This window comes from Heterocephalus glaber, unplaced genomic scaffold (genome assembly GCF_053883595.1).
Source record: "Heterocephalus glaber isolate CG9 unplaced genomic scaffold, H.glaber_assembly_v1.0 deba00001504, whole genome shotgun sequence".
Lineage (NCBI taxonomy): Eukaryota > Metazoa > Chordata > Mammalia > Rodentia > Bathyergidae > Heterocephalus > Heterocephalus glaber.
In genome coordinates this window covers 73,753,971-73,773,180 of record NW_028258324.1, presented here as the reverse complement: position 1 = coordinate 73,773,180, position 19,210 = coordinate 73,753,971, and the positions used below count along the sequence as shown (strand labels likewise).

The 19,210-nt window shown below is 49.3% G+C and overlaps 2 protein-coding genes across 5 annotated transcripts in view; both read left to right on the top strand.

The window, feature by feature from the left end:
- Kif15 (kinesin family member 15) overlaps positions 1-12,680 on the top strand; it is a 78,657-nt gene extending 65,977 nt beyond the window's left edge. The window contains exon 36 of one of the 2 annotated variants that reach the window (XM_087187105.1): positions 11,795-12,680. In XM_087187105.1, the coding sequence (XP_087043231.1) occupies positions 11,795-12,046 (252 nt within the window). In that variant the 3' untranslated portion in view covers positions 12,047-12,680. The remainder of the gene's footprint in view (positions 1-11,794) is intronic. The other variant, XM_087187106.1, reaches the window with a different exon arrangement.
- Positions 12,681-15,925: 3,245 nt separating this feature from the next.
- On the top strand, positions 15,926-19,123 carry Tmem42 (transmembrane protein 42). Of its 3 annotated transcripts, none has more exons than XM_021257343.2 (4): positions 15,926-16,168; positions 17,514-17,585; positions 18,000-18,146; positions 18,226-18,557. In XM_021257343.2, the coding sequence occupies exons 1-4, from the start codon at positions 15,977-15,979 to the stop codon at positions 18,343-18,345; spliced, it is 531 nt and encodes a 176-aa protein (XP_021113002.1). In that variant the 5' UTR covers positions 15,926-15,976; the 3' UTR covers positions 18,346-18,557. The 3 variants fall into 3 exon arrangements, with proteins under 3 accessions (XP_021113002.1, XP_004835118.1, XP_021112998.1); XM_021257339.2 differs by lacking the exon at positions 18,226-18,557 and adding an exon at positions 18,564-19,123 and having other exon boundaries at positions 15,937-16,168; XM_004835061.4 differs by lacking the exons at positions 17,514-17,585; positions 18,226-18,557 and adding an exon at positions 18,564-19,123 and having other exon boundaries at positions 15,935-16,168.
- Positions 19,124-19,210: the final 87 nt, after the last annotated feature.

Sequence of the window (19,210 nt, the reverse complement as noted above, 5' to 3'; positions counted from 1 at the left end):
TGTTCTGTACTATGTGGAGGTAAGGCAGGAAATCTCTGCACCTTCAAGACCTGATGGAGCACTCAGTTTGGCCAGAGAGCTTCTCATTTTGGGACAGGACAATACCTCTAAGACATTATTCGGTTAGAGGTATTTGCTCAGGAATGAAAGTGCTCATGCTAGCTTGTTGAGGACTGACCCTAACCAGGACCTGGTGTCTGCTCCTGTGGCCATCACACATGTATGCATCTTTCCACATTGGCCACTCTGGCATCCAGATTGGCAACACCTGCTGGGAGCTCGCCTGGCTGGAACATGGCGTCCAGCCTGGTAGCCAGATGCCAAGTGACAAGACCCATGGGGAGGAGGGTGGCTCCTTCAACGCCTCTGGTGAGAAGACCTGGAGGAGTCATTGATGAAGTTCACACAGGCATCGGCCACCAGTTCTTCCACCCTGAGCAGCTCTTTAGGGGCAAGGAAGAGGCTGCCATTAGCTATGCCAGTGAGCACTACACTCTTGCCATGCAGGCCACTGACCTTGTCTTGGCCCGAATTCTTACTGTGCCTGACCAGCGCACACAGATCTACTACTTATTTCTCCATTGTTTGGCAAGGGAGCTGTCTCTGGGTTCACTTCCCTGCTGATCAATATGTTTGTTGACTATGGCAAGAAATCAAGCTGGAGTCCTTCATTTACCCAGCCCTCCAGCTTCCCACAGCTGTAATTGAGCCCTCCGACTCCACGCTCACCACCCAGACCACCCTGGAGCGCTCTGATTGTGCCTTCGTGGTAGACTGTGAGGCCATCTGTGACATCTGCCATAGAAACCTTGGTTACTGAGCATCCAGCCTGCCCTAACATAGCCATCTTGTGTTTTCTGTCACTGCTTCCCTCAGATGTGATGAAGCCTGAGTGTTGACCTGTCAATTCCAGACCAATCTGGTGCCCTACCCCAGCATCCACGCCCCTCCAGACACTCCCCTGTCGGCTCTGCTCAGAAAGCCTCCTCAAGCAGCTTTCAGCCAGCAGCCACATGGTGAAATGCGGGCCTCACCACGGTAAATCGATGGCTTGCTGCCTGTTGTACCATGGTGATGTGATCCCCAAAGATGTCAGTGCTGCCATTGCCACCATCAAGGCCAAGCACAACATCCAGTTTGTGGACTGGTACCCCTGTGGCTTCAAGGGTGGCATTAATTACCAGCCACTCACTGTCGTGCCTGGTGAGACCTGGCTGAGGTGCAGCGGGCTGCATGCTGAGGCCTGGGTTTCTCTGGGCCACGGGTTTGATGTGAGGTGTGTCAAGCATGGTTTGTTTTGGTTTTTTTGGTACCAGGGATCGAACTCGGGTCCTTGCGCTTGCGAGGCAGGCGATGGAACCACTGAGCTAAATCCCTGGCCCAGGTCAAGCGTGGTTTTGCTCACTGGTACATGGGTGAGGGCATGGAAGAAAAGTTTTCTGAGGCCCGGGAGGACATAGCTGCCCCGGAGAAGCATTGTAAGGAAGTTGGTGTGGCTTGTGTTGAAAGAGAGGGGAAGAAGAGGAGTACTGGTTATCCATTCCACTCCTTGCCACTTCAGCCTCGGCTGCATGTTGTGCTCCCAAAACTCCAGCTTCAGTATAACTGACAAGCACTGAAGTCTTGACTTGATTGTTTCTGTGATCTTCTGTGATTTTCTCATTCATGTGTACCTCTATGGTTTTCCCATCATGTGTCAAAGTAAAGTCTTTATGAATGAATGTGCTTGTGTTATTTGTGGCTTCCTAGAGAAATTTTACTTATCTGTGACTTAGAAAAGGTGATTTTATTGTATAACAACATGGCCTGTCTAACTGAAAGTGCAGTCTGATTTCATGCAACTGTCTTGTTTTTTGGGTTGTTTTTTTGTTTTTGTTTTTTTTGCAGTACTGGGGATTGAACTCAGGACCTTGTGCCTGCAAGGCAGGTGCAGTGCCACTGAGCTAAATCCCCGGCCTCATGCAACTGTCTTTAAGAGGATTGTTTGAAGTAGCTTTGGCCAGGATAACATCTATAGCTGCTTTTCCTTGCCCCTTTCTGGATTACCAGCCAGATCCTTCGGTGCCACTGACTGCACAGTTGTTTGACTAATGTGGACCGGTTTCTCATTGCATTTAATTTTCCCCTCAGCTGGCTAACGGTCTTGGTTCATTCTAAACCAGTTGTGTTTCAAAACATTTGTTACAACTTATTTGCTGAAAACTGATATTTGTGATGTGTAAACTTCTGACCAACTTTGTATATATTTTAGCCCAATGAAAGGAAACAAGTCTTAAAACTTGGGGCAAGAGCTTTGTAAATTGACTTAAGACAGGAAAAAAACTTCAGAAAATTCAAACTCATATTAACTGAGCAAGCTATCTCCTTTGAGATGTATATTTCTCACCTTGCTACAACCTGGAATCCTTTCAAATGTGGAAATTTAGGGTTAAGTATTGCTTGGGACACTAAAAAGAAAAATCATGCCAATAGTGTAATTCTTTAAAAGTTGATAAAAATAAGAGCACACAATAATTAAGAAAGCACAACCCCAAATGCCTTTTAGTCCACATGACTTAAACAAATGTTTATAAAATAAAAGTGTCTTCAGAACCATTGACACACATTTTTCCCATGTTAGCTGTCAGGCTTGGCAAGTGAGACCACTGCAGGGCCTGACCTGGCCTCTGCTGATAGCAGAGCACCATGTCTCAGCCCCTCGGTTCCAGGAAACATCTGCACTGCAGCCCTGACTGAGGAGCTCAGCCCACACCATCTGGGCCCTCAGACTCCTTAGGCAGTGATGCTCCAGACTGATGCTCAGCAACCGCCACCATCGCCTAGGCAACCATTTCCCTACTTAAGTGTATGCTTTCCCCCACCACGCTGAATCCCCTTCTGGACCCAGCCTGGCTGCTCGCTCTGGAGTGAATAAACAGCGTCACTTGCTCTCACAAAGCATGCTCGGGTGGTCTCTCTCAATTCTCTCTGCCTCTCTTACACATTACCCAATCAAAATTAGTTTTTAGCTATTTGACTTCAAAAGAGACTTTGATTTCACAAAGGCTGTAAGAAAGACTAAAGCGCATGAAGCAAATGCAATTAAAATTTTTGAGTTTGTTATCTCAAAGACTCGTGGGAATCAGAGTCAGTTGAACATTGAGAAAATGTGCCACACGTTAACAGCACTGGCTGGTTGTTCCTTTATTTACAAGTTTAAATGATTTAGTAATAGTCCGTGTGCATGAAGGCTGCTTCTGGTATTAGCAAGAGTCATAAGGGAGTATTTGCTAGACACTGTTACAAGTTATGGTTCATGGTGGGAATGGCTCTAAGTCTGAATGCTTTTAATGAGCAGCAGGCAAGGGCCCAGGCCTGCTGCTCCTCCTCCCTGCAGTGGTCTCGACTGTGTCATGACTGCATCGGTTTTAGGACTGGTTTGTTCCACACTGTGCTCAGGACTGCTGCCCTGTGCAAGAGTGGTTTAGAGACTGGCATCCTCATTCTGTGCAGCAGAAACTGAGTCGGATAAGAGGTATCCCCTGTGGCTTACTACAGTAGACAAGTGAGTGTGACTGAAAAGTCCACTTGGAGCTCCCTAGCTAGGTCCATGAGAAGAAACAGACAGTTTTGTCTTTTTTTCTCCAAAAAAGCACTTTTATTTTCATCTCAGCAAATGTCATTTGGCACCTGACACATCAAACCAAAGACTTTAGGCAAAGAAACCAAAGATAGAAACAAGCTCCCATCTGCAGGTCTCCATGCCCACCATCACCAGACCACTGTTTCTATCTTTGGTTGCTTAGGGAGCCTGAAGTCTGTCTCAGGTGCGCTGATGGTGCCGGCCACAAGGTGGTGGAAGAGTCCATGAGGCTGCAGCCGGCTGTGGCAGAAAGCCCTGCAGTGCTTTGGCAGCAGGTATTCCCAGGTGGCGGGTATCTGGAGAGGGTCCCAGTTAGGTTCTTAGCAACATTCTTCTGTCTGAAGAAGGGCTTCTCTCTCCTGTAATGCAGGGCGGGAAATGCAAGCTCTCTTGCACTCTCAGAGCTCAGCTGTCTAAGGAAGTGTGACCTGCATGGACGGGACCAGTGAGCTCTTGGGTCAGTGCTGCTGGCCGGACAAAGTCCCCAAGCCCAGTTTGCTGCTTTTGGAGAGGAGTCCATCCCCACTGTGGAGAATACTTAGAGCCCAGCAGGACCCTTGACTTAAGTTTCCTCTGCCCCGGGGCCCTGCTCAGGATCTCAGTCAGGATTAGCTACTCAAGGCATGAATAACAGGAAATACATTTCAGGGATCAAGGCTGCTCTTCTTAGCCTGATGAGGAAAAATCTCAGATGTGACTGGGAGGAAACTGGGTACCCAGCCGGGCACAAGCAGGTGCTGCCTTCAGGCCAAGACCTCCTCTGGTGTGGCTCAAGCAGCCCCAGTCAGGACCGGCACTCCCACTGTGCAGCGCTCCCCTCCGGCCCTGCCAGAGGCTCGATCATGAAGACAGTGATCAGGGTGAGCCAGAGTGCTGAGTTTGCTCCACCAGCTTCTAGCACAGCAGCCTCTCAAAGACAAAGTGGAGGCTAAGACGGTGAGGACCCAGAGGAGGCACAGCACAGCAGCCAGCCGCTGCTCCCAGTCCTGGAAGAGCTGCACAGACACAATGGTGGTGAGGTAGGTGCTGAGCCGGGCAGCGGTGAAGGGCACCAGCACATCCCACCAGGAAAGACCAGGGGCCACTGAGAACGCCAAAAGAATGGCAGGTGCGCGAAGACCCCAGAGGTGGGGCCCTGGCCACTGCACCAGCTGTGCAGCCTCCCGTATCCTGGGACCCCCTGCCTGGCCAGGACTGGTGCTGGCTGCTAGGGACACCTGCCTCACCCGTTTGGCCTTATGCATCGAGTTGTGTCTGAGTACACACTGTCCAGCCATGCTGTGCCTGCTTTCTAATTTCCTGAAAGAGCTGGGTCCATGTTTCCGTGGGTAAGGACTTCCTCCACTCGAATGATAAGCCAGGAAGCCCTGATGCAGCAGCAGTATTTCAGCCTGTGGTCTGTGGATCTTTTAAAATCTTCTGAGCTTTTCCACTTTAAAAACTCACGGTTATTAAAGTTCCTTTAATAGTCCTCCAAGTGGCTTCACTTACGGGCTTCCTTATTCTCCAGGATCGTTTGCATTTGGTGACATAAAAATTTGGTATTCAAGGGCCAAGGATTTATCTCAGTGGTTCTGCCGCCTGCCTCGAAAGCGCAAGGTCCTGAATTCGATCCCTGGTACCAAAAAAAAAAAGATTCATTGGGTTCAATGTAAATATCCAAGTTCCAAAGCCCCAGAAACCCTTTCAAGGATTTTGAAACATTCTCTTGTAGCACATGTAGATGCAGTTTCCAGGTACTGACTACAACTTTTGAGAGATTTTTTTTTCCTCTCAGCAAAACATTGTTTTGGGACATTAACTTGTGTTTGTCAGATATTTTACATTTGTGAGCAATGTAGAGGTAATTGTTAAAAATTAACAATTCCAAAGAGCAAGGGCCTGAGTTCGATCCTTGGTACCAAAAAAAAAAAAATTAACAATTCGATGAATATGTGAGTAAAAATCTGAGTTATTTATGATTAAAATACTAAAGACACTTGCTAAGTATATATTTGTGTATTCTTCTTAAAATTTATAAATGGTAATGTATTTGAGTCTATTAAGTGTATTTCATAGATTGCTAATATATATGTATGTGTATAACATTGATATAAGATCAAAGAGGGCCAGGGATTTAGCTCAGTGGTTCCAGCGCCTGCCTCTCAAGTGCAAGGTCCCAAGTTCGATCCCCGGCACCAAAAAAAACAGATCAAAGATATCTGGGCTGGGGATGTAGCTCAGTGGCACAGCACCTGCCTCCCAAGTACAAAGTCCTGAGTTTGATCCCCGGTACTGGAAAAAAAAAAAAGTCAAAAGATATCTGACATTTTCTTTTATTTTTTTTTCAGTACCGGGGATCAAACTCAGGACCTGGCGCTTGCCAGGCAGGCAAGGTGATGCTGAGCTACATCCCCATCCCCATTCTTTTCTAGATGCACAGTGCTTACATTTATACATTATAAGGTCAGACTGAGGCATGACTGAGACCTCTAAAGCAGGCAAAGTCTAAGCAACATTCGATGAGCTTATTGCCATCTGAGTGCAGATGGGCCAAAGGCGAGAAGGCCACTGGCACTGACAGGAGCATGCTCGTGGTTATATGGGGTGTTTTAGGTAGGGGAGGGGCCCTGGTCTAGAGGGTGGAAAATTTGAGAGTCCCCTGGGTGATGGGCCTGGGGCTGGCTGATAAACAGGGTGGTGGTGAGAGCTGCAGGGTGGCTGCTGGCTGCCTCTTATCTCTGTGCTCCTGTGGATTCAGGGAGGGGGTCTGCTTGGGTGGGGGTCTGGCTTGGGGCCCTGTCATCCTTGCCTGTTGTGTTATTAAGAAGAAGAAGAAAGGGCCAGGGATTTAGCTCAGTGGTTCTGCTGCCTGCCTCGCAAGCACAAGGTCCCAAGTTCAATCCCCGGTACCAAAAAAAAAAAAAAAAAGAAGAGGTTGGGGGATTTAGCTCAGTGGTTCCGGCGCCTGCCTTGCAAGCGCAAGGACCCAAGTTCGATACTCAGTACCAAAAAAAAAAAGAAGGAAAGGGTAGGGGCGTAGTTTCTCATGATTTCTTTCAGCGTGGCTGGGGACAGCGTGAGCATCCTGTGGGGAGAGAGAGGAGAGCAGTGTGTGTGGGTGGAGGGTTTAGTTCCAGAGTGAGGCAGTGGAGGTGGCAGGAGCATGGTGCCTTTCTGATCCTTCTCAGGGTCAGCCAGAGGCTCTCGTGGGACAGCAGTGTTGGGGGGAGTCAGGCGGAGTTGTCCAGATGTCATGGAGCGGGTCTATTCCTGGATAAGATCTGTCAAAAACTTTATTATGCAGGGTCCAATCAGTAATAGTAGAAAAATTGGGACTAGGGACTCTAACATGGGGAGAAGCCAGGACATCCAGCCGTTTGCCTGTGTTTTGAGCCTGGTGGCTTGATCCTGGGGGCTTCTGAAGCTAAGCTGGCAGCGAATATGAGGCAGGGGTATACATGTGAGTGGGAAGGGAAGATGGCAGCACCTAAGGGAGCTAGGCTGCCGGAGTGGCTAGACAGAGGGTCAGGGAAGGGTGTAAAGGTGGACTTCGTCCGGGGAGAACTCACAGAGGGTCCCTGGAACCATCCAGAGGAGGAATCTGGGGAATCACTCTGAGGGTGGGGGAATGACTTGCTGTCTAAGGAGTCGAGGGGCCCCTCAGTTAGTTTATAGAGGGGTTTTGTGTGCATTGCAAAACCTGGAATCCAGAGATGGAAACAGCCAGGGACTCCCAAGAAGGAAAGGAGCTGCTGTGCCATGGTCAGGGTTGGGGTCTGAGTAATTAACAGTGTGTGGTGGGGGAAGAACTAAGGGGTGTGGAGGGGCAGTGAGGTTGAGTGACAGAGGGGACTGAGATGCCCCAAACATGCAGGATGGAGGAGGGAGAGGACATGGGGTAGGAGGAGGGTATGGAAGTAGGTGAGAAAGGGTGGCGATGAGGTGGGGAGCGGAGCCTGGAATAGTGAGGCTGGCAGAGAGCTTTGTTAAAATATCTCCTCTGAGGAGCGGGATTGGACAGGTGGGAATGACGAGAAATGAATGAGCAAACATTGGGTTTCCCAGGTGGCAGAAGAGCAGAGGGGTTTCGAGAGGCCTGGACACAGTGCCATCGATTCCCACAATAGTAATTGAGGCTAAAGTTGGCTGTCCTGAGGATGAAAAGAGGGTGAAATGGGTCGCCCCTGTACTGATCAGAAATGAATCAGTCTTAGCTTCCACTGCAAGATTTACCCAGAGTTTGGCACCTGTGATGGTCCAATGGGCATCGGAGACCTCCAAGCCATGTCAGTCATCTGAGGTCCAACCGTCAGGACAGCGAGGGCACCTGGGCCCTGGCCAGTGGCCCTGGGACCCCTGACGTGGGCCCGGCCACCCCAGTACAGCCTGCCTCCTACTGCTGAGGGCTTTTGCACGTGAGCATGGCTTGGGAGGGAGTCCTGGGTTGGGACAGTCTTTGGCCCAGTGGCCAATCTGGTGACACTTAAAGCAGGGTCCTGGACCCATTTTTTGTTTGTTTGTTTTGTTTTTTCAAATGTCACATTTAATTTTTTCACCACTGTACCTCAAATCTACATTGTACAAAGTAACCAGAAAGTGTGCCACAGTAATTGACCAACCTCTGAGTCTTCTCGGGCTCTTTTGATACTAAACACGTTTCTCATCCAAGTGAATTGAAATGCTTCAGTTGGGTTGATTCACAGGAGCCTCACTCATTTAAAAAAACAAAGATATTGCACCATCTTTGCATTTTTATTTTTTTAAATTTATTTATTTTGGTACCGGGGATCGAACTCGGGTCCTTGTGCTTGAGCAGCAGTGAAACCACTTAGCTAAATCCCCGGCCCACCATCTTTGTTTAGCAATTCAATGTTTGTTTCTTTCACAGCAAACAATTACTTCATTGAAGTTAAAACTTCCAAACATAACTTATTAATAGTCTTCAGGGGCTGGGGATTTAGCTCAGTGGTTCTGCCGCCTGCCTCACAAGCGCAAGGACCCGAGTTTGATCCCCAGTACCAAAAAAAAAAAAAATTGTGAGTTTATCATATAGGGCCAGAGATTTAGCTCAGTGGTTCTGGTGCCTGCCTCGCAAGCGCAAGGTCCTGAGTTCAATCCCTGGTACCCAAAAAAAACAACAAAAACACAGTCTTCAAATTCGGCTCAGATCACTCAAGATGAAAATACTCTGCTAAATACAGATAAACTACAATAACTTTAACAGTTAATTGTCCATAAACACACACCAAGGTTTTTCCTAGACCAAGACAATCCATTAGTACTCCTTGTACAGGTGAAAAACAACCTTCAGTTTTCTTGTCTTTATTTTTAATATAAAAGTTGGAAGGGACGTTCAAGTTTCAAGTCTCCACATTGAATTTAAAAAAAAAAAAAAATAGTCAGGCCAGGGATTTGGCTCAGTGGTTCTGGTGCCTGCTTCGCAAGTGCAAGGTCCCGAGTTTGATCCCTGGTACCAAAAAAAAAAAAGTCATCATCAGCATGTGGAGGTAAACAAGCCAAGGTGAATAACTCCAGGAGGTAGGGGCCTTCAGTTTGTATTCATATATACATATGCCAGAAGAATTCAGTGTTCCAACAGAAAAAAGAATTTGTAAAAAGTAAAAAGTTATTTACCACTGTGACATTTCCAAACTCCCACAGCTTTGCCTAAGGACACAAACACATTTGACATAATTCCCTATGTGCCTTTTTGTGTGGCTTTAAATTTTTTTTTAAATTTGTTTTTGTCTCAATTTATTATTTTTCACTGTTCAGGGCAGGAAAAATCTTACAGAATTTCACAGACCTAAAATGTACAAGCTAATTCTCTATATAGCAATGTTAGGATTCTTTTGAGGCAGGCAGCAGAGCCACTGAGCTAAATCCCCAGACCTAGGATTCTTCTGAAATTAGCCCAGAAATGAATTATTTACATACATGGAAGATGCATGCTAGACCCATTGTTTGGATCTCTGGAGGTTTTATTGGCTATCAGCCCTTTTGGTGGGTTTCTTACAGTGGATGCGAGTGGTTATAAGCCATAAATACAGCTGGAGGGCAGCCGTATCACGATTATTGAAATGCTTGATTGATCAATTTCTGATGGGAATTTGAGGGCCAGATTTAATTTTTTGGAGCTTTTTGTGACTTTGTGGGGCAGATTGGGTAATTAAATGTATCTTTAAAATAAGCTGCCCCTCCACCGCCTGCCTCGCAAGTGCAAGGTCCCGAGTTCGATTCCTGGTACTAAAAAATAAAAAAAAATAAGCTGCCCTTCTGAGTCAGGGATTTAGCTCAGTGGCACCATGGCTGCCTTGCAAGCGAAACGTCCTAAGTTTGATCCCCAGTACTGCAAAAAAAAAAAAAATCACTTGGGGGGAAGAGGCCAGAGGTCTGATGTCAAGGATGGCCTTGAAGGATGGCAGGGTTCAAGGGAGAGAAGCTCAGACCTCCCCGTATGGGCCACCAAATGTAAGGTCAGACCAAGGCATGATTGAGACCAGGGAGTCAAAGTCTAAGCAACATGCGATGAGTTTATTGCCATCTGGGTGCAGATGAGCCAAGGCGAGAAGGCCGCTGGCAATGAGAGGAGCGTGTGCAGTTGTTATAGGGGACTTCAGGTAGGGGAGGGCGCACCGGTTCAGGGGGTGGAAAATCTGAGAGTCCCCTGGGTGATGGGCCTGGAGCTGGCTGATAAACAGGGTGGTGGCAGGGCAGCTGCTGGCTCCCTGTTAATTCTGTGCTCCTGTGAATTCAGGGAGCGGGTCTGCTTGGGTGGGGGTCTGGCTGGGAAGGGGGGCTGTCATATATGACACAGTTTGGGACCCAAATATGAGTAATAACATGACTCTAAATTTTTAAATTTTAATATGATTTTTTAAACTATTGGTAACCTATGTGTGGAGTGACACAATTTTGTAATAATGTAAAAGTTATGTTTTTGTTGTAAGTTGATCATCTATGTTAAACGTATCTTTTGAGTGAAACTTTTTTTTTTTCTGGGTACAGGGGATCGAACTCAGGACCTTTCACTTGTGAGGCAGGTGGCACTACTGAGCTAAATCCCCAGCCCTTGAGTGAAACATTTCTAATTGCAGTTCTAAAACAGATCTGAAATCATTCAAAAAGTGAGCAAAATGTTGCAGAAAAATTGGAAACTGCATTTCTCACAGAGGCCATAGTCCATAGAAAAGACAAAAGAGATGAACCATACCCTACAAAGAAAAATGGTCAAGCTCTGTCAAGAGACTCATTTTATTACAGATAACTAAGTTAGCTAGAAATTATAAAGCAGTTAGACAAGGCTGAGAACTCAGAATAAAAAAAAAAAAACTGATGGGCCAGGGATTTAGCTCAGTGGTTTTGCCACCTGCTGCGCAAGCGCAAGGATCCGAATTCGATCCCAGGTACAAAACCCCCCCCACAAAAAAACACCTGAGGACATTCACTGGTTAGCATTATACAAAGGGAAGGTACTGCACCCATTTACTTCCCCTGGGGATGAACAGCAGTGATTGATAGTTTGGGTTTTTTTTGGTACCGGGGATCGATGGAACTCGGGTCCTTGTGCTAGCGCAGCAGTCGGCGAAACCACTGAGCTAAATCCCTGGCCCTGTACTTGTAATCTTACTGGTTGGTCATGGTTTTGTCCCACCTCATGCCCACCTTGTGACTTTTCCATTGGACCTTACAGTTTCGTCCCACTTTGTACCTGCCTCACCTCGTGGCTTTGCCCTATGAAAAAAACACCTTTGAGAAGTGAGGTGGGCGGGCAACCCACTTTCTGGTCCCCCTTCTGTCTCTCTTAGACAGACGCTATCTTTCTCTCAGTAAGTTTTTCCAACTCTTAACTGCCATTGTTCCTATAATTCATTCTTTGATTTTAGAGACTCCTACTCATGTTTCGGATATCTAGCAGGTTGGGAGTTATAATATTTCCCTTGTTTGGATTATTTTTGCTTATTTGGATTACTTGCTGCCTTGTATCAATTTAAGCTGGATAAAGTCTTGCCTATTCCCCTGCTCCGAATTACAGCAGTATCCAGAAGTGGCCAGGTGAAGCCCTTTTGAAATTATGTATGGAAAACCCTTTCTAGCCCCAATGAAGGTGCCCCACACTTTGAATCAGGAAAAAAAGCTAAAATTAAACAGTGAGCAACAGTTAAGTTGATATTAACTGCTTGGCATCAGTTTGCTGTCTCCAGGTTCTCCATTCCCCTGATGAACACTTCCATCCCAGCCTGGAGAATTCTGGCCGTGCTGGAAACCTGTAGGAACCCAGACGTCTCTGGCCATCCTTCGATCCTGCCTAGTCCTTCATGCCAGTGGAAGACCTTAGGTATTTATGTAAAAGAGAAGGACAGAGTGCTTCGGAAACGGCCAGCCCTTTGTTTTTCTCTGAGCATCTGTTCGGCTGGGCAGTGCTCCAACAGGAATACCTGACACAGGACTCAGCCCCTCAACCCACACCTCGTTTGCCATAGGATCGGGAAAGTTTCTTAGTGTGCCTCTTCCCTGGCCCCTCTTTGCTCAGGATATTGGGAACAGGAAACCAGGCATTCAGCGCCATGTTAAAATCTCAACCTTCCTTTGAGGGGGCCTCGGGTAAATAACACCCAAGATCAAGCTTGTCTTTGAAGTCTTAAAATCAGGCTTCACACCCATAATAATAACAGCAGAAATCTACTTGGGGGTGAAGTGCATTCTATTGTATTACAAGAAAGATATAAGCAGGCCTCCAAATTGGCTACCAGGACCAAGACTCCAACCAACCTCCCTCAAAAGGAAGACAGAATTGTCAGGTCAAAACTTTCCATTCCAAGATTCCCCAGGCTTTGCCCCTATTTAGCAGGAAGCAGCTAGATCAGAAATCCTGCTGCTCATTCCCCTCTATAAAAATAGAATGGAGGGATCAACAATGAGAAGTGTAACAGAAAAGGTTTCACTTTGCCAGAATAATTTGTGTTCTCTTGGGTTGATAGCCTGACCAGTTAGTTGGGATGCCCGACCACCTGATGAGGTCACTGCAGGGCATGACAGAATAATGTACAAAGAACAAGGAATCAAGAATAAAGAAGGCTAGCTTATTACTGGGGGGGGGGGGGGGGCTGGGCACTGACCTTCACTCTGTCCTGGCTAAGACCCTGGGCTCAGGGTCAGTCAGGATTTATGATCATACAGCACAGCAGGGGCGTGAGGCAGATGCAGGGAACAGCAGACCTGATGCACAGTGAGCCAGACTGTGGAGGGAGTGACCGTGTGTCCTGGTAACGGGTCACAGCTAACACAGCACCCGTGCTATCTGCAGGTCACAGCTAACGAGCCACCTGTGTGATCTTAGCTAACGTTTGATTGTGGAGAATGGCTGCACAGAGTCTTAATTATTTAGCTGTAGTGTTTCCTTGCTATTTGAGATGTCACAACCTCAGCAATCACTGAGCTCTCAGTTGTGACCACTGGCGTGGTCAGTGACCAGCCAAAGGCTCTTTAGCAAGCCACATTTAGGCCTTGGAATGACTCATAATTTTAATCAATAGCTGAATTTATAACCCAAATCAGTAATCTCTAAAGCCTGCTCAGTGCAGTTTCAAGCTGGCCTCCTGCATTCTCTACTGCTTTTTTTGTTAGGTTTTAAATGTTTAGAAAAATTAAGTCTTAAGAAGTTCATATTTACTTAAATATTTGTTTAAATTTTTGTTTTAAAAGTTCTAGTTACAAGAAAAAAAGTGAAAATAGAAGGAAAAAATGGAAACAAAGCTTTTGTACATAGGGAGGGGAGGAGGAGGCTTGAGGGGGTAATGGGATAAAATAAAAAAATTTATAAAAAATTTTAAAATAGAATTTAAAAATAAAGTTCTAATTATATAAACTATTATGATTTGTCTTATATTAAAAATATAATTGCCCTGGTATAGTATAGTCATGATTATTATCATAATATGCTGTCAAAGTAGCTCATTTCTTTTGCCAAATTGCTACCTTGTACGTTGCTTACAGTCGTATAACTGGCAAAAGCCATGTTCTTCTTGGTCATTCAGAGTCTCGATCAAAAAGCATGTTTCTGGTTAGTAAAATTACATCTGTTCTTATACATTGTTCTGTGTGTATGTACCTAAGATATTCTAAAGATGTTACTCAGCTGTAATTCTTGGTCTTGACATTAGTGAATTGTGTGCTCTCTCACCTAGTGATCCACACTGGTTTACAAGAACAGGGCACCCTAAGTATTTGCTTCTTACACCTCTCTGGGAGAAGTAAGCTTGCTTCACAGAAATACTGACTTTCTTTGATTAATTTGGACCCATGTTTCTTGGTTCAAGTCTACTGTGCAGACTGGATTTGCTTTGCTTTTCTTGAAGTATTTTATGTCTGGTTATAAGCTTTGTGACTGTCAGTGCTAATATTTTAGGGTGCTAACTGCAGAATAGACAAGAGTAGACTTGACAGTGGACTCTAGATAACCTCAGCCTGAGTCACTCTGAGTCTCTGATATTGCTCATTTTTTGGCAAAACAAAAAAAGATTTTATGAGATTGATCCCACCTGTCTGTCACGTTCCCTCCAGAGGGATGTGTCCTGACAGAACACTGAGGATCACTACCTTTGCATCGAGGGATGGGGCCACAGATGGCCAACTGGCAACACCTTCAGGAGGGAAGAAAATGCGATCGGAGATGGGGGGGAGCAGAGAGCAGAGTTACCTGCAACAGCTCTACCAGAATGAGCAGAGCTGCAGAGGTTATGCAAGAGGCTTCGTGTGCAGGATTGCACTGCCAAGGAGCAAAAGCCCATCTGTCTAGCAGGTGTAACGATCAATCCTAGCTCTGGCTTTCTTCTGAATTTGACTGCCCAGTTTTTATGATCTCAATTTTTTCTTTCTTTTTTTTTTTTTGTACCGGAGATCGAACTTGGGACCTTGTGCTTGTGAGGCAGGTGGTGGCACCACTGAGCTAAATCCCCGGCCACGGCCAGTTTTTAGTGATGCATTTTCAGCTGAAGTGCCCCTTTGCTTATGCTCCAGCTGCCTTGGTTGGATCTCCGCGTCACTCCAACATGAGACGCCAGCCGGTTGTCATGGCACCTCAAGGCGCTCAAGATTGAGGGCCGGACTGCACCAAGGGGGAGTTGTATGTAACTGGCAGTGCAAAGTAGAACTTTAAAAATTAGATTCTTCTCTATTAGAGATAAGCAACTTCTCAAGTTTCCTCCTGCTGAGTTCATAGCCAACACCCCCTCCTCTTCTCAGTCCAGAGGCAGTGACAGAACAGGCAGGAGCCCGTTTCTGTCCCCAGGAGAGGGACAAGGAGTTGAGAAGCTGGAAGCCGTGACGCAGGCGTGGACGTCTGCACTGTCTCTGTGCGCCCTCCCTGCTGCCCCTTACTGTACAGGACCCTCGCCCACCTGTACACGGGGAGACGGTGATTTGAGGCAAATGGGCCCCTCCACCTCAGAGCTGGCTTTGAATAAATCCTCCTTTCTTTTACATAAGTACATGGTTGCCTTTGGTTTGGTCAGCGGCAAGCAAAGGAAGCTGAACGCACGAACCTGAACCTGAGTGGCCGGGAACATGACCCGGGCTGTTTTGTTTTGTCCCAGCGTTTCGGGGTGTGCAGTGTGTCTGCACTGCCCAGTGACTGCGGCTGCTGGGCACTGATCCTTATTAGGAAATCCTAATGGGCAACAGAAAGCGGGCAACTGATGGTCCAACACCTCACAGCGTAGTGAGCGAAAGCAGCCTGGCCCACGTCCACGTCCACGTCCACGTCCAGAGGCAGGGCGTCAGGAAGTGCATCCAGAGCCACAGGAAGTGCAGCGGGCGCCGGGATGAGGGTGGGGGTGGAGACGATTGTGCGGCACAAGGGAGCCTTCTGAGGTGGAGGAAAAGCAACTTCAGTTTAGTGCAATGGGGCCCAGTGAGCAGGTGCCAGGGGCGCTGCTGCCCGGGCCAGACGCCTCCTCCATCTCTGAGACACTCTGCTCCACGAAGTGCACTTTCTACGGTAACTTAAACGCGCACAAGTGCACAAGGGAAGAGAGGTGGTGGGTGACTGCTTCTCACAGCTTCTGGGTTTCCTGTAATCAGCGCGGACCCTTCAGGAGCCTCCTGGGTCCGGAGGTCTCTAGCGCCCCCTGCCGAAGCGCGTCTCCATTCTCCGCCTAAAGGCGCGGTGTAGACGCGTCCAACGGGTCTGGGCGGGCCCCAATTCCGGAAGCCGAGGTGGGGCGGCACCAGCTCAGGCCCCTCCCCTCTCCCCGCCCACTGCCCGCCCGAGGCCCAGAGCTCCGCCCACAAGTTGCCCCGCCCACCCTGCGGCCTCGCGTCACGTGGGCGCCACCTCACGTGAGCACCGCGTCCTCCGCGACAGCCAGCACCATGGCGGCATGTCCGCTGCCTTTGGGCTGCGCCGTGACGGCCACCGCCTACCCCGACACGCCGGCCGCGGTCCCCCCGCGCCTCCAGGCCGGCGCGATGCGGCGCCGCTTCTGGGGCGTGTTCAACTGCCTGTGCGCTGGCGTGTTCGGGGCGCTGGCCGCCGCCGCCGCCAAGCTGGCCTTCGGCAGCGAGGTGGAGCCCGGGGCGCGGGGGCGGGGGGCGCCCGGGGAGCGGGGCCTGGGTTCGGAGCGGCCTTCGGGGCGGCCTGCGGGGCGAGGGGCGCGGGGCGCGGGGCGCGGGGCGGGGGCGGGGGGGCGTCGGCGGCGGGGCCAGGCCCCTCCCTCCAGGCACCCGGCCGCCCCTCCGTGCTGGCTTCTCGTTCCCGGGGAGGCCGCCACCTCCTCCCTCTCATTTTAAGCCCTTAAATGGGCTTCAGCTTTTCTCTGCGCATGACTGTGAAGGTGAGAAACCTGTTGCCCATCTCTTTTCTCCGACATCAACGTCATTCATGGATCTTCTCACCCGTCTAATCTGCTACCGGGAAAACTGGTTGTCGGGGTAACCCAGGCACGAGGGAACCCTGAAAGATGGGTTCTCAACCTTTCTTATCAGGAGAGGCTGTAGCCTCTCACCCCGGGTCCACACCAGGCCTGCTTGCTGGAAGGCTCTCACTGCCCCTGCAACCCCGGCTTGGACCCTGATCAGGGCAGGAGACTGGCAGCATTTAGGTGCCAGCCTATTTCGAGCTAATGTAGTGAGAGGTGCGGGATGTTAGCGTTCCGTGGGGCATAGTTCTTGGGTGCGTGGGCCAGAGTAAAATGAGCGACCATGGGCCATGAAGTTTCTTATTTCCTAGTCTTTGCATTTGTGATCTGGCTTTCCTAATTCTCTGTTGTGGGAGAGGCTGTCACTGGCCCTTAGGATGCTTTTGTGTAAATTATAAGGAAGACCCCCTGTCCTCAAGACACTTGGTATTCAGCTCCTGGAAAATCGACAAGAAATAAGTATGATGATGCCAGGTGCGGTGATGCACACCTGTAATGTAATCCCAGCACCCAGGAGGCTGAGGCAGGAGGATCACCACAAGTTTGTGGCCAGCCTGGGCTACATAGTGGGTTAAAGGGCAGCCTGTTCAAGATACGGTGAGACCTTGTCTCTAAAAGAAAAAAAAAGTATAATGAGTGGATAGGCCTACTGGAGGGCTCCTCAGCCAAGCAAGCTCTGCATACCCTTTGTGCAGGGGCCTTTTAAAGATCCTTTCCTCTCCCAACGTTTTTTCCCACTAAAAGACAGGAGATAGGGCCTGGGATTTAGCTCAGTGGTTCTGGCGCCTGCCTCCCAAGCTCAAGGACCCAAGTTCGATCCCCACTACAAAAAAACCAAAAAAGCAAAAAACTCCAGGAGATAAAGAAAGAAAACATTTGCTGCAGGTTCTCCAAGAGATGACCCGGGGTGGGGTGTCCCCAGGCAGGTCTGGGGCCCCATGAGGAGCTTGGGCCACAATGCTTGGGGTGTTTTTGTTTTTGTTTTTTATCAGGGATTAAACTCAGGATCTCCTGCTTGCCTGGCAGGCCCTGTGCCGCTGAGCTACATCCCCGGCCCTACCCAGGTTTGGATCCTTGTGGTGTTGTCTAGTCTATCACTGGAGGGAAGTGACATAATGCCTCTAGTTCTTCATCTGTCAGCCTGCACAGACTGGGTTTGAGGAGGAGAATGGAGACTGCTGTGGCCCTTTGTGCTTTATCTGACCCACCCCCAACTGGAATTGCACACCAGCTGAGGCACTGGGACCCCAGCACTGGCACTGAGCCAGACAGGGACTTGTGCTCTATGGGAAATACTGTTCTGGGTCAGCATTTTGCTTCTGCCCAGGCTGTGTGGCCAGCCAGGGTCTTCCTGAATCCGTTTCCTCTGTAGATGGGTCCACTGCAGTTATGGGAGCCCCACACAAGAAGTTCTGAGGGTGCCTGGGCTCTGGAGGGGTGTTCTGTGAGGGTGGCTGCAGTGGCACTTTCTCCTGCAGGTCCACGTCGGCTTGTGCATCACAAGCATCGTTGTGATGTTCTCTGCCAACTCTCTGATGTGGACCTTCTTTAGCCGGGGCCTCAGTTTCTCCATGTCGTCAGCCATTGCATCAGTCACAGTGACCTTTTCAAACATCCTGAGCTCGGTGAGTAGTCTGAGGGCATGGTGTCAGGTCCTAAACCTGTCCTGAGTGAGTTGTCTTTGAGGAGCCCCTGCTTTCCCAGGCAGAAGGGACAGAAAGTGACGTGGAGGTTGGGTCGAGGCTTGACCGGTGCCTGGCTGCTCCTCCAGTCACGGAGCAGTTAAATGTGGATGACTTCTCTGGAAGTGGGGATGAAGCCTGACCCGGAAAAGCCTACCTGCTTGGAGCCCCGAAGGTGGAGCCTCTTCCTGAAGGCCCCCAAAGCCTGGGTGTCTCCTGGGGTCGTCCCTGCACACCCTGCTGGGGTCTGGGATGGGAAGGAGGGCGTGGAGCCCCAGCTTCCTGCTGTGGACCTGCGCCCTGCCCTGAGCTGACCTTGGGGGGGAGTGGGTGGGACCCTGACGCTGTCTCTGCCCGCAGGCCTTGCTGGGCTACTTGCTGTACGGTGAGTGCCAGGAGGTGCTGTGGTGGGGAGGCGTGTTCCTCATCCTCTGTGGGCTCACTCTGGTCCAAAGGAAGCTGCCACCTGTCTGGAAGCCTGTCCCGCACAAGCAGCAGTGACGCCACCTGGTGTTTGGCCGAGAGCTGACTGGTGGCCGCCTCAGGCGGGTGTGTCCTGTGTGCCTGCTTCCCCTGTGGCCTGGGTGTGCAGCCTCCTAACTGTCGCAAGGGAGGTGCCATACCAGCCAGCCTTCTTGATGTCAGTGCTCCCAAGGGACCAGGCCCCCAACCTCCAGCTGGGAGGGTGGCAGCGAGCCACCTTGTGCCCAGAGTGCCCGCAGTGTCTGTGCAGTGCTTCGATTCTCGACCTGGGCCACCACGGTGAGCCCCACAGATGTAGAGGTCCAGGGTTTCCGCGCGCCACACCAAGTTCTTGTCACACTCTGCTCCCGGGGGCTTCCTCGGGGCTTCCTGACTTCACGAGTATGTTAAGCAAGATGAGGAAACCTGGGCTAATAAATATTTTTTTGTAAGTTAAAGCCGCCGGGTGTGGAACCTGGGCCCTTCCCTCCCTTTGGTGTTGGAGGCTGAGAGCTCTTCCCCGGGTGGGTCCTGCTGTGGTCACC